We start from the raw sequence: 14,116 nt of genomic DNA, 5'->3' as shown, positions 1-14,116 counted from the left end.
CGAGGATGGTGTGCAACGCTAATCTTTGCTGCTACTGCCGGGAAGTATGTGGAAGTATTCGTGGTCACTAAAGTCAAATTTATGATGCCTATTATCACCCGAAGAACTCATGCCCGAGAAATGTTGTAGCTAAAACTACCTATCGAGCTCCCAGATGGTTCTCAAAATGCTTGAGATACTCCGACGACAACAAAGATGTCACCTAGTGAGGTTCTGACACTTAGGATCTGTCATCAGGACCAAAGCGATCTGGAGCCCAGGCTCTGAAGTGGTGCGTGAACCCAATCCTCGTGATCTCTTCCACCTCCTCGGGATTCAATTTCAGATCAACAGCTTTTATGTACTCCAGCATTCTCTCTTCCTTAGTGGTTGTTGTCACTGGCACAACCTTCTGCTCCATCTGCCACTTGATCTAGACCGCGTTTTCTGTTACTCCGTGAGCCTTGGCAATCCTAGCGAGAGGCCCGTCCAGAGGACCTGGTGAACCACTGCGGATTGGAGTCAAGCCGTTGAAACTTGCTACTTCAATGCCGTGCTCTCGCATCCAGGACAGATAACCATAGGCTCGCTGAAGGTATGGGTGAAATTCCAATTGGTTCAGCGCTGGCTTGATGGTGGCAACCTCCAAGATCGTCTCCAAATGGGGTCGTTGATGGTTGGATACGCCGATTGATTTGGCAAGCCCAGATTTTTTGACCTCCTCGATTGCTAGCCATGCATTCTGAAGATCGGAAGGCTTCTTCGCAACATAAGGGGAGTGCAAGAGGTACCTAGTAGGCGCATGGATTAGCGATCAGCTTTGACGAAGTTCGGGGATTTGCTTACAAGTCTACGTATCCGAGCTGGAGCTTGGCCAAGCTTGCCTTGATGGCTGCTGGGACGTCATATATGCCCTCCAAAACCTTTGTGGTGACAAAGAGTTCTTCGCGTGGAACACCAGACTCTTTGATGGCTACTCCAATCTCTTCTTCAGTGCCGTAGGCATCTGACCCGTCAATGTGACGAAATCCATGTTTGATGGCTGTCTTGAGGATCTCGACGAGATCGCGGTTGAAGGGTTCGTTCGGGTCCTCCTTATACCACGTTGTGCCTGTTCCAAAGCCGATCTACAAAAGCACGGGGTAGACTCGACCTCTTCAGAAGCTGGGCTATACTCACTGCCGGGATCGCATTACCGTCTCCCAGACGACGCGTTGGAAACGTCATTCTGGAGCTGAACAGCCTAATGCTGGAGTTGCTGTTCCAGACACTCGGCCACCTGATGGTGATGAGAGAACCAAGAACTATGAGGCACGTCAAGCTTACCGAGCACAGCAGCGATTGTAGGAGGCTGCGGGCCGGGCCAATCACCCTAGCGCCATACTAGGTTGGTCGCCGTCGGCATGTAAGGTAGCATGCAGTTATTTGAATGCAACTGACCGAAAGGAATCGGCAGAAGCAGTGTGGCCCACGAGCCTCACTATTCATGCTGATGGCACCATCCTCGTCCAACGCGGACCTCCAAAACCCTCCTACCGAGCTATCGACTCGTCACAAGTGGAGTCCAGGGCTTGCAGAGATTGAGTTTCTCAAGCTCTATACGGGTGACAACCGTATCCTCCAATACAAGAAAGAGGAAAGGCTCGAATAATTGCAGCACATCTATATCGCTCGAAAGCGCGCAGCGACCAATCGACGAGTTGTTGCAGTCGTTCGGAGAGCTTTTGCCAAAGAAGCGGACAGATGCGACGCACGCAAGTAAAGTCCACGTCTCCTTGAAATTTCAAGTATCCAACTTGAACATAGCAACGTTGAAGAAGCTTGCAAATATACACGTCATTTGGGTTGATACTGTGAGCGCTCACCTCGACTTTGACGCAACTACAGCCTCGCTGTGCATTTCTAAGGCTCCATCATACTACAAGCTGAATCCATCGGATGACACCTTTCTTTCAATGTCAGTATTTTTCTTGATTCGTCATATATCTTCTGACGTTCACTAGAATTACGAAAGACTTCTACACAGAAGAGGAGTGTCCAACCGAGGGACATTTCCCTCAAAATCCTATGAAGGAGATCATCCTATCTTACGCTCTGCTTTTTCATGATTGGAGGCTCGCCAGGAAAATTCAGCGTAGGGAAGAAAGGAACCGCGCATCGACAACGACCATGAGTGGGATAGCAAAAGTAGATCCATGGTTGGACAAGCTTTGTGGCATGGATCTTCCAAACTCGATATTTTCCTCTATGTGGTCCGAACATGGCATCAGGGAAACCTACGACGCAAATTCCCAATTTCTAATCCTGTCAGGTCGATTGAAAATTATACATGACTATGTTGAGGGCATACAGCCAAGTCGGTTTTCCAGTTTGTGTAACGATAAGCGCGACCTAAGGCTCTGGTACACTGTTTGGGCCGTTCTTATTGTTGGAGGCATTGGTCTCATTCTGTCTGCTGCCCAGGTTGCTATCGCGGCGAAGGCATATGATCTACAAATACAACAGTCACAACCAACAGCCACAGTAACAGCAACAAAAATTTTGATCCAACTGCTTTTCTGATTTAGATTTCATTGGCGTGGAGACTTCGTTTAGCATGCTAAGTGCAAATAAAACACAACGAACGTGACATTCTCATTCTAGATTATGAAATTCGTTTCAATTTGAATCCCCAGCAATAGACCAACTGAATACAAACAGCATACTTCTGCCTTTATCCACACACCATAAGCAAAGCGAAGAGGTTAAAGATGAGACTCGTGCCGACATATCGCGTTCCGACAACCGAGGAATTCACATGTTCGGAGGTATTTGAGCTCGTCGGACGACCGCTGGAGTCGCAACACTCCCCCTCAATTTGGCTTTATCGTTAACGATACAGCAAACCAACCAAACTATCATATTCCTGATCTTTCCAAGAACCTTGAGCGAAAAGGTTCGTCGCAAGAAGTTCTCTCTTGGTAGCATCAGCGGCATGTTTGAAGGCTTCGGCTTCTGCGGCCGTTCCCTGATGCTCCATCACTTGCGACATTCGCCATTTCACTCTCGCCGAGTCAGCTTGAGTTTCTTTCCCAGCTGAATTCTGTTGTGCAATGAGTAGTGCGTCCCTGAACAATCGTAGTGCTTCCATATCCTTTTCCTCTTGCTGATAGAGCATGCGTACAACGCCCTGCTGGAATTTGGCTGCTCCAACACTTGCATGGGTCGGTTTCCCAATAGACATTAGGTCTAATGCTCTTTGTTGATAAGTGAGTGCTTCATCGAGCCGGTTCTCAAGAGCGGCTATTTTTCCCAGAATATATGCAGACCTGTGTAACAACATCAGCATACATCTCCTACTTTTCTTGACCGTTGGCGGCTCATACTCGCCGTGGTAGTGACTGTCTTCTCCATGGATAAGGGTCTGCCAGTATTCCGCATCTTTCAGGTCATTCTTCGCTGCATCATAGTTGCCCAACACGAAGTAGCTTCGAGCCCTATTCCGAAGATAACGGTCTGGGTTGAACTTGAGCTTTTCATCATGCTCGTTGGGATTATTAGAGATTGCCTTTGTCTGATACTCGACTCCCTCAGCCGCTCTCCAGAGAGATGTCAGTTACACACCAACAGCACTGTAAGCATTAGCAAGTTCAACGCTGCCAGCCGCAGACTTCTCTTTGTGAATTCTCAGAGCATTTGAGTCATGATCTAAAGCTAGATGCCCGTGCCCTTGGCGATCATGAATTGTGCTAGCGGTGTCTACAAGCCATGCGTATACCAGCGAGTCTGTGTCGATACATTTCAGGAAAGCTGCCCCGATCAACTTCTCGCTGGCCATAAAAGAGCCGGTTTCTTGCAGATACCTAGATAGCGTGTTATTCATATGTCCTTACAGTTGTATATATAATCGATTAACTTGCCATGACGCGTTTGTAATCAGGTAGGTCAACGATTCAGATGGAACGATAAATTCTACGCTGCCAAGCTCTGTATATCGAGTTACCAATGCCTCCACGTGCTGTATCAAGCTAGAACAAATTTTCCAACGAGTATACAAGTGGCGTCCAGCGGTTCTCGAGAAGCTGTCTTGTAGAAGATCTTTCAACCCTTCGAAAGCTTCGCGACGATCTTCCAGGCTCATCCAATCAAAATACGCTTCCTGGATAAGTCGATGCATAGAAATGAGACGAGTTTCCCCGTTGACAGCGATGAGTGATAAGTCCACAAACTCGAGTTTGGCTTCGTCGATTCTATGAAACGTGAGTTGAGCAAGCACATACTAAGAAACAGGTTTACCTTAATTCCACATTCAGGAATGTATAGTCCTCTGGTATATCTTTCCCTTGGGTAAAAATTCCCTCCGGTATATCCGTAGGAGCCAGAAAACTGAAAAGCATCATAAATTTGGATGCTTCCGGACTTAAGTTGATGAAGGAAGTTTCCCAAACCGTCTCGATATCTTTATCATAATATGGATTCTTTGGGCCCCTCTTTGGCTCCTTGTTCATTGCCTGACGATTTCTGTTATAGAAAGCTAGGAATTGCTCCACGGTTGTTTTGCGAGCTTTGATCTGCTTCCCAATGATTTCTAGAGCAAGTGCCAGACCGCCAAGCCGATTAGAAAACCGCTTTGCCATGTCCAGATCCACACTTGTCGTGGCCCTTTGAGCGACCATTTTGAGAAGGAAATCGCTTCCTTCTAGTGTTGTAAACGTTGGGACTTCAATCACTTTATCGACAATACGACTAGCCCTGAATTCACTTCGACAAGTCACGATATACTGCCATGACCTGTAGTGGGCAATATAGGCAGTAAATTGGTAGTCTCTTCGACATTGTCAAATATCAAGAGCCATTTGGCGTCTAGAATGCATGTTAGTAGGAGTTTGTGAGGCAATTTGATGAGCTGACCTGTTCGTTGTAGATATTCAAGAACAAGATCACGATTTCGGTCCGGGGTATTCGAAGGCAGGACTCCCGGCAAGTTCAACCTCTGGGAAGCCTTGTTGAAAGCACCAGCAATTTCGGTCTCTTTCTCGCTTGGGATCCATAGAATGACAGGGAGTTGTACACTGTCCTGTCGAGAAGCAAACTCCAAAGCAATTTGAGATTTGCCAATCCCGCCAGTTCCCCAAAGAGCTACTGATCTGATTCGTGAGTTGTCGTCTCGGACTGTAAGTGCATCTTGAATGTCTCGAAGTATTGTTGTTCGTCCGTAGAAGTTTGGATTGTGGGCGAAAGGAAGAAAGTGGCATGGGAGGTTTAATTGAGGACGTTCTAGAGTAGTCTGCGTCGTAGCAAGAACTTCAAGTCTTCTTGCCAATTCTGCTTGTGTCTGGGTTAGTTGTTTGAGATTCTGTGCTTCTGCTATTTGCTTCAGGAAATGAGCCTTGTCAGCAATGTCTTCCAATATCGTCGTAGATTTGGTGCGAACGGTGGCCCAGGATACAACGACGGTAGGAGTTTCTATGTTGTTCTTGCGAAGATGTTTGATCGCACTTGCTGAGCAGGATAAAAGGTCAACCAAGATATCGAATAACGTTTTCAAGAACTCTGGGTTAAGCTCAATACTCTCATTATATATGTCAAATAAAGTCAGACTCTTGTGAATCCCTCCAAGCAGTTCAACGATCTCATTGAGCGTTTTTTCCGATTGTGCTGCCAGCTAATCTAGAGTCAAAGGATTGTAAACAGATATGGCGGATGGCATCCTACTTGTATGAGAAGACACATAGCTCCCCAGGTACACGCAGTAGAAATCGTGTTGGGGCCCATGGCTAGGAGAATAATCGTGACGAAGGTGCTGAGTGTTTGTAATTGTGGCACTATTCGGTTCCGCAGCCTTGGGACAGTGCTACCGCCACTGTACTGGCTTTCTAGGGTTCCAATGGCGGTGATAAGCTGATCTGGGCTCTGGAACATCACAATAGAGTCGTAGTCGTCATCACCCAGCACAGCGCGACAGTGTTGCATGGCATCATGCCAAACCTGCTCGCAAGCTATTTTACTGTCCGCAGACCGTTAGCAGGTGATCCAAGGCAAATGTCAGTGGCAACATACGTCCGGTCCATTAAACTGGATATCTGAGCACACTGGGATGTTGAGGTGAAGATGAATTGTTCAGGTGAATGGGCCAAATATGTCAATGAGACAAATTTTCAGAGTCAGAGTCAGAGTGTCCCAAAGTTTAGTCAGTCTAGTCAATCTTCGCAGTGAGCTTGCTGGGCCGAGAGTGATTTGCGCCTGAGTAGAGACGACAATGCTAGCTAACCGAATATTGGCCTCGATCGCGATATAGAACAAACAGTTTGTCAACATTTGACACCCGCAGGATACATTGGACTTGTGATTGTGGCCATTGGACCACCCACGTCCTCTCCTCAGAGGGAACCTCAAGGCTATTATACTAAACAGCCCATCTTCTGGACACTGGATGTCAGCGCAGCAAAGGATATTTCTTGACAAAGACAAATATAGATTGACAACAAAAAACATATACAAAATCAAGAAACTTGAAGACATGGCGGCACCCCACCTCACCTCGGGGCCCCTCAAATTGAGCCTCCTAACAAGACAGCCGTACCCAGACTCTGTTGCTGATAGCCTGGCCTTCGTTGTTTGTGATGGTTCTCGTACGAATTTTTGGTTTCTTATATACTCCAGAATCCCACCTGTTCAAGATATGACTCAAGCCCCATTTGATTTACAGTTTCAGCTAGCAGTGAATCCAAACCATCTGTCCTGCTCTTCAGGTACAGCGAGGCTGCTTGCCATGTGCCATAAATTATAAAGGCAAATAACAGAGGAAAAAGCTTTTGAACAAAAACCCATTGTCTTCACTATACAGGATCCGTGGCTCTGTCCCATCAGAGGCTCGCATATACAAGTCGGTATTCTCAACAACTTTTATCTGAATATTGAAGGCTGTTGTGGGGATTGCTTGATTAAGGCGCAAGAAAAATGTAAATGGAGGAGTACTGGACCAAACGTTGACAGTAGAAAACAAGTCCTTGACAATAACACTTATCCTTAAATTCAGAGAAACTAGATTACAAGGAGAGCACGCCCATTTACTTCAAGACTCAAACAACTGAGCCAGGCGCCAACACCAACACGGCCGGTCGAACAGCCATAAGGCTTCTTCAAGGTTGTTTGCAGAACTCCTCGGACGGAACTTCGGCTTCTTATATACCCGCCCCGACACCCTGCTAAGATTCTGCTTGCATTCAGTGAATGGAAATATGTGAGTGAATCAGTCATTTATCTTGATCATGAGGTGCTATGACGTTACTTTCAGATCCTTTAAAATTCTATTCATAGCTGCGTGGAACACAGTCCCGTCCGAGGCACAGAATTTGACCGATATTTTCAGGTTAGTATTTACAACAAATGATCAAGACATTGAGAGATTATGTTAGTGAGTTAAACATATGTCTTGCATTTAAGGAGCCAGAGATCTATCACAAAAACCTTACTTTTAAACCCCTTGAAACTCTGTCTATAGCTTTGTCCAATATTATCCCGTCCGAGATGCAGAACGGGACTTGTATTATCAAGTTGATATCTATGACGAACACCTAGGATATTGAGACAGGTAGCTATCATTCATCGCAAAATATAAAAACCAAAAGCAAATAAAGAAGAGTTGACAGCAAGCCTACACGTGACAATGATAAGCAACAAATATCTTACCCAAAGTTTCGAACACTTGACTCAAAAGTCGTCCAACTACTTACAGGCCTGACTACTTAGTGAGTAGTATTTTCCTTGATCACAACACCAGGATGACCCAAGTAGAACAACAAGCCTGGGCTCACATCAAAGTTGCTGAAACTCGTTGTGGAGACGGATAAGTCAATCAAGATCGGCAATCAAGTTTAGAATCGGCCGCCTCGTCCGCTCTTTTATACTTGACCAATGAGGGCAGAAGTCCTTTTTTCTATTTCAGGTCTCTGAAAGCATTATTCACTTTTTGCGGCTACTCTCTCCGCTTGCTTCTACTTGTGGCTGTTCACCTTTTTGAGCTTTATTCATTTTTGTGGATTCTGATCCGCTTGTAAACTTATTACTCAAGCTTAGGAAAAAAAGAATAAAAAACAGACTTTTTTTCTGCAATAATCTATGTCTTTAGCCTTATGCAATCTAATCTCTTCCGAGTCGCTGAACCTGGCCTATATATCTTGAATGAATAACGAGACGTTGAAAATTATTGCAAAAATAGAGAGCTAGTGCAGAAAGTAACAGAGAAACACTTGACAACAGAGAAGCACTTAACAATAGTTAGTAATAGCTATCCACTCCCGCCCAAAGTCTACGACCCAAAACACGGGACTTAATAGCGCTAGATTACCTGGCCTCCAAGTCCTTGAGTTGACACTGTTTGGGTAGAGGGTTAGGGATCGTTGAAAATTTGTTAGAGGTTTGTGAAACGGCCACACTGTCCGCCTTTATATACCTGGGCGGCAAAATCTTGCTGTTGCCTGCATGCCTTGTTGAGCTTCATTCACTTTCTTGCGGCCGCTCTATCTGCTTTTATATATTTAGGTGGAGTAAACGTAAAATCTCTCCGTTTCCCGCACGCCCGGTTGAGCTTTATTCACTTGGTTGCGGCCGCTTTGTCCGTCTTTATATATTTCAGTGAAGTAAAAGTAGAACTTTTTCTTTTTCCCGTACACTTCGTTGAGTTTCATTCACTTTATAGCGGCCACTTTATCCGCGTGCTTATACTTGTAGTTCTTCGCCTCCTTTTTTTTGAACTTTATTTATTTTTCTGGACGCTAATCTAATTGCAATTTTATTACTATTCAATTTTAAAAAAAAGTAAGTGAAAAGAAGTTGACAACTAATATCACAAAATATAATCAATAATAGTTATCTACTCCCACTTATACCCCAGAGCCACAAACACTAGGTTCAATAGCGCCAGGTCACTTGGCGTCACTCGTACCTAGCGTCACTCCACAATTCGTGGTGGGAGTATTGGGTATATGTTTGGTTTGTAAAGCGGCCGCTCTGTCCACCTCTTTATATACTTATGAGTGAGAAGAGGAATCAAAGCAGAAGTCCGCGTTTTTGCCTTAAAGCTATATTCACTCAATCCGTGGCAGCTTCGTCCGCATCCCCATACTATTTTGGGCTTGATCCACCTGCAGATTGTTGGCTTCACTAAAGGGCTTGCAAACTTATTACTACTCAATGCTAGAAAGGGACGGATAAACATCCGACTTTATTCTCTTAATAAAGTTTGTCTACGACTTCATCCAATATACCAGCAATTCCACCCAAAGCAATCGAACAATTCTAAGCAGTTACGTGATTCTAACTTACATAATCATTAAGACGATCCTACGAAGAAACCAAGAACTTACACAAAAGTAACCCAAAGGAATTCGACAGCAGAAAAACACTTGAGAACAAACAAGGCGATAGTTAACCACAACCATCCACTTCCGCGTCCGCTTCGAAAGTTAGGACACTCTTGACCTGTCCTAAGTTTTGTTTGAAAGCGGCCGCCTTTCCGCCTTTTTATACTTGTGGGTTGGGAGGGATGAGGGAAGAAATCTTTCTCTCACGCTCAATTAAACTGAATTCACTCACAACGGCTGCCTTATTTGCTTTTTAAAGCGTAAGTAAGATAAAAAGTTGAGCTTTATTCACTTGCAGCAGCCACCTCGTACTTTGGTGAATGTTGAGCGCTGAAATTACTTACAGATTATGATTTTGCTGAGAAAAAAATAATGAAACATAATCTTTAATGTCCTTAGACATAACCCGATTGCTGGTCCCCAAAAGTAAGTTTATTTAATATCTGGATTCAATTTTCTTAATGTCTTTCCCTACATCTTAACTTCTCGTCTCCAGAAGTAAATTATTCTATATCTCAAGTAATTGCCTTGTCAATGTTTCTCTTCATATCCCGACTTCTCATCTTTAAAAATAAGTTGTTCTGTATATGTCAAGATTTTACTTTGTTAATGTCCTTCCTTATCTCCCGACTTCTCGTCCCTAAAAATGATTTATTCTGTATATTAGGATTTTGCCTTGTCAATATCCCTACTCATCTCCCGACTTCTCCTTTTTAAAAATAAGTATTCTATATGTTAGGACTTTACTTTGCTAATGTCTTTACTTATATCTCGACTTTTCGTCTCCCAAAGTCTGTCCAGCGCTTTACTTCTTTGTCGATTCATCCCATGTATAAACCCCTGAATCAAATATTGGATGTAAAGATAAATCGACAACAAAGCTACATTTAACAACAACCAACACAATAATTAACAGCAACAACCCTTCTTTCCCCTCTCCCCAAAAACTGAAAACATCAAACTTGACCCCAATCAACTACTAGGTAAGTCGTTCAATAGCCCAGCCTCACAAGCATCACAGGCACAAGAACAACGCCAGGCTCGCTGGGAGAGAGATGTTGTCAAGATCACTATCCTCTGTGTAATTGTGTTTGGTTTTGGAGCGGCCGCCATCTCCGCCTTTATACTTGCAGGTCCAGAGGCAGAAAGTTTTCTGTTCCACGCTTCTGGAGTGAATCCTTTGCAGAGCTGTATTGGGAGTCACGAAAATGAAATAAGGCAGGAGTACGGGGTGAATTTGAGGGGTTAGGTTTGGAGGGGTGATGTTGTGGGTATATATACTGGTCTTGTCAGCATAATGTGACGTGGTAGGATTCTGATCTTTTCAAAAGCAACAAAACATGGTGTGTGTGTGTGTGTGTGTTTGAGAGTACCAATCGCCTTGAGATCTAGCATGGCGTAGGGCTACTCTGATTTGTGGCGAAAGAAAAGAAGGTTGTTGACAGTGAAAAGAAGAAAATGACAACAAAACCAACGAAAGTCAGTGAAAAGAAGACCAGAGGAGCAAAGGAGAACTCCGAACAATACGTCCCAAAGACCACAGAACAACGTGACGTCCAGGCCAAGAAAACATCGTCCCCGGTAACCTTGCCGTGGCGACGAATGACTGATCTGCAGAGTTTTTGGAACAGGAGTCAAGAAATATATATACCCCGCTCCGAGCTAAGTAATCTTTTTAAAACTGGCAATGTAGACTTCACTGTGAAGAAGGATAGCCAAGCTTCTTGACTGCTTAGTTCAGAATGGTCCACATTCACTAGGGCGTGTTGAGCAAGTGAAGTTTCGGCGAAGATGAATATCCAAGATGGGACCCGTGTTTGAGCTCCTACCAAGTAATTGAAGCACGGCGTCCACACAAACGAAAGAGCTGTGAGAACGAGGAGGGTATATTGGAATATTGTTTGGGAATACGCATACAATACGTGAATTAAAATCATGTGCTGCATCTGCTGAACTGTTTGCTGGGAACTGATATAAGTCCGCAGGCCGGAGAACTGGACATGGAATACCCGAATACGAACACTATGTCTGAGGGCTGAATCCATGTATCCAGATGAAGATGTAGATCTTTCAGTCTCGAGATCGCTGATCGAACGATTTTGCGGACACTACCTCGAAAACGCATGTAGCTCAATTGATGATATCCATACGGGTAGCAACATTACCGTCTCATCCGGATTACATGTGTGCAGCCCATAGGCCTTGAAAACATCTCCAGATACGAGATTACGGGTACAAATCTCACTCGCTTGTGACTTCAAGAAACAAGAGTACAGTGATTACTACCTGTGAAAGAAGGAAAGAAAAAATATACAACGATAAGGTACGAACCAGCCTCGCGCAGAAAATAGAGCTGCCTGGAAAGCCTTGGCTTTGGGCGGCGGAAACTTGCAGTAGAGAGCTGACTGAACCTGGTACTTGTCATACCTGTGGTTTGAGACCCCATTCAACGGCAAGGAAGCCGTTGAGGTAACGATGTACCGATATGTACTGGTCCGATGTATGTGGCCGCGAGTGTGAAGCGTGTATGGACCATGTCTCAAGAGGTCTAGAAGCCACTTACGATTGGATAATCTGACCTGATTTTGAGGAATCATACCACTATTTTTTAAATTTCGACGCCCAAATCCGGGGAACGTCGAGAATTGGTTTCGTGGTACCGTGAAAATACAGAGGTACTTCGTGATCGGAAAGTTCTCAAGAAGAGGGAGAAATTCTTCCAGGATCAATTGTTTTCATGCGGGTCCGTCGATGGGCAACAATAATAAATGTTTCTTTCCCAGGAGACGAGGCCCAGCCTCGTGCCACTGTATTGGGTAAATCCACATCAGACTCGGTAGTGTGACCTTGCATGGGATCATTTCGGCTTTGCGTATGGGTGGACTGCTGTGCGTCGGTGGGTTTCAGGGGTCCTGGGGTTTTGCGAAAGGGAAGGAAAAAAATATCTCGAGATTCCCAGGGCCAGGGTCCAGATTTTCCTCGGAGGCAGAGCAGAAGCAAAGAAAACATGGGGCATGGCATATCTGGTACCGAGACCGAGTACTATTTAGCCAGATGAATGATGTACCACGAGATATGAAAAGGGAGGTATCATGGTATCTCTGAGGTCTGTGCCAGTGCTGGGAGAGGATGTTTGTCCCATCCAATGATGGAGATTGTTGCTTACCGCTGTTTTGCATCGCGGTTTTGGCCGTCTGCTAAGCCTCGATGGAGATGCGGTTGTTGCGCTCCCTGATTGACTGCCCCGTTTGTTCTTCGCCGACTATTGTGCGCAGATGGAGATGCAGATGTAGTCCACAGTTGATTGATTATGCAGGCAGATACAGATAGAGAGATGGACGATTGAAGCATTGCGATGCGCAAAGTCGCTGGTTGGTGATTGGGGGGGGGATATTCTGCCTTGGAGCACGAGGGCGGTGATGGTAAATGGAATGACATCTTTTCCGAGCTTGATCCCTTCTCGCGATCGGTTATTCGATGCATCCTTATGCACCTTTGTGCCACCTTATGCAAGCCTAGTGCACGATGCACCACGACCTTGTTCTGCTAGCCATGTCGCCGTTTTGCTAGCTGCACCAGACGTGAGCTGACTGCTGCCAGAGATGCGAAAAAGGATCCACTCGATACTTTTTTTCTTTTCAGGAGGTGAGCGATGCCGTGGTGAGGGTGAAGGGTGAGGTCGCAAGCAAACACTCATCCATCTGCACGGAAGCTGCGGAGCATCAAGGCCGTGTGTCCTTCTCTTGACGGCGGAAGATCTCGAGGGGTTCACCCGATGCAGTTGTGGTCGTGCTTTATGACGACGGACGGATGTCAAGAAGCTGATCCTGTCTCGAAGCCGGGGTGTTTGTTTGCGGTGGCCTATCAAAGTGAAATGTAACGAGTCAGAGATGCGGAGGCTCAACTCGGCGTCTGAGCGTGAGATCTCGAATCTGGTGCGAACAGCTGAGAGGGGTGGAAAGACTGCTGTGGACGGGCATTGATGCGCATCGGCGAGAGATGATGAAGGTTTTTGATAGGGTTCAGAACATTACTCGCGTCTGCAAATGTCCAAATCGAGATCTGGAAGAGAGATGTGCAGGGCGATGAGCCTCGAAAGCTACCGGTCGCCAGAAAAGATACGGGTTCTACCAACCAGCATGGCGATTCATGGTATGGTCGGTAGTGATGGCGGCGGCGGGGAGCCCAACTGGAAGCTGTTTTAGAGGCGCACTTTACGGTTTCTGAGAGACGCCATTGGAAAAAATGCGACCAGCAATTTTTCCCAAGACAGGGTTTATTGCACATGGCCCAGCAATACTAGAGCACATCCAGCCAAGCTTCACGACCATGTGGACCGAGTTGGGTTCCGGGAGAAAGTGTTCATAGCCCGGGACCGGTCCCAATTCTCGAAAGGGATGATGTCGAGGCTGACGTTATGGAAATTCACAAGAACTGTACCAAGTTCTTGTGCTCAGAGAGACAAACAAACAAGAGGGCGTAGGAGAAATAGGGGTAACGGACTCACATGCCGACAGCAAGACCGTTTGATGCAAGACAGATCCAGAAGGAACTTCCTTTTGGAAAGTCGTTTTTCTGGGGAGCATCCCGAGGTACCTTCCGACAATGTTTCATGGCTTTTTTTGACACTCGCCTCAGGCACGAGGTCCCTGGTACTTGCGACCCGTCTGTACTTGTACCACGATACGATGAACTATACTGTCGACCAAACATACTAATGCAAATATAATCCACCCAAGAACATAACAGCAAGTCAAGAAACTTCTTCTGGAACGTTGAACCTTTGAACCTTT

The 14,116-nt window shown here is 45.5% G+C and overlaps 4 protein-coding genes across 4 annotated transcripts; 1 reads left to right on the top strand and 3 right to left on the bottom strand.

Moving 5' to 3' along the window:
• Positions 1-220: 220 nt before the first annotated feature.
• Positions 221-1,206, bottom strand: LY89DRAFT_705371 (Aldo/keto reductase; the record flags this gene model as incomplete). Its single annotated transcript, XM_018217447.1, has 4 exons — positions 221-388; positions 419-770; positions 826-1,106; positions 1,159-1,206. The coding sequence occupies 4 exons, from the start codon at positions 1,204-1,206 to the stop codon at positions 221-223; spliced, it is 849 nt and encodes a 282-aa protein (XP_018074811.1).
• A 516-nt stretch (positions 1,207-1,722) lies between these two features.
• Positions 1,723-2,717, top strand: LY89DRAFT_771366 (uncharacterized protein; the record flags this gene model as incomplete). Its single annotated transcript, XM_018221883.1, has 3 exons — positions 1,723-1,737; positions 1,800-1,936; positions 1,983-2,717. 3 exons carry the CDS (start codon positions 1,723-1,725, stop codon positions 2,539-2,541), a joined length of 711 nt encoding a protein of 236 aa, XP_018074810.1. The 3' UTR covers positions 2,542-2,717.
• Positions 2,718-2,848: 131 nt separating this feature from the next.
• On the bottom strand, positions 2,849-5,931 carry LY89DRAFT_771365 (uncharacterized protein; the record flags this gene model as incomplete). Its single annotated transcript, XM_018221882.1, has 7 exons — positions 2,849-3,474; positions 3,583-3,821; positions 3,852-4,208; positions 4,255-4,687; positions 4,741-4,821; positions 4,870-5,623; positions 5,674-5,931. The coding sequence occupies 7 exons, from the start codon at positions 5,929-5,931 to the stop codon at positions 2,849-2,851; spliced, it is 2,748 nt and encodes a 915-aa protein (XP_018074809.1).
• A 6,065-nt stretch (positions 5,932-11,996) lies between these two features.
• On the bottom strand, positions 11,997-12,776 carry LY89DRAFT_682188 (uncharacterized protein). Its single transcript, XM_018214454.1, has one exon. It carries the CDS (start codon positions 12,342-12,344, stop codon positions 12,021-12,023), a length of 324 nt encoding a protein of 107 aa, XP_018074808.1. The 5' UTR covers positions 12,345-12,776; the 3' UTR covers positions 11,997-12,020.
• Between the last annotated feature and the right edge of the window lie 1,340 nt (positions 12,777-14,116).

This window comes from Mollisia scopiformis (genome assembly GCF_001500285.1).
Source record: "Mollisia scopiformis unplaced genomic scaffold LY89scaffold_6, whole genome shotgun sequence".
In the NCBI taxonomy this organism is placed as follows: Eukaryota; Fungi; Ascomycota; class Leotiomycetes; order Helotiales; family Mollisiaceae; genus Mollisia; species Mollisia scopiformis.
The sequence above is the reverse complement of the archived record's forward strand: the minus strand, read 5'-3'. Positions and strand labels throughout refer to the sequence as shown.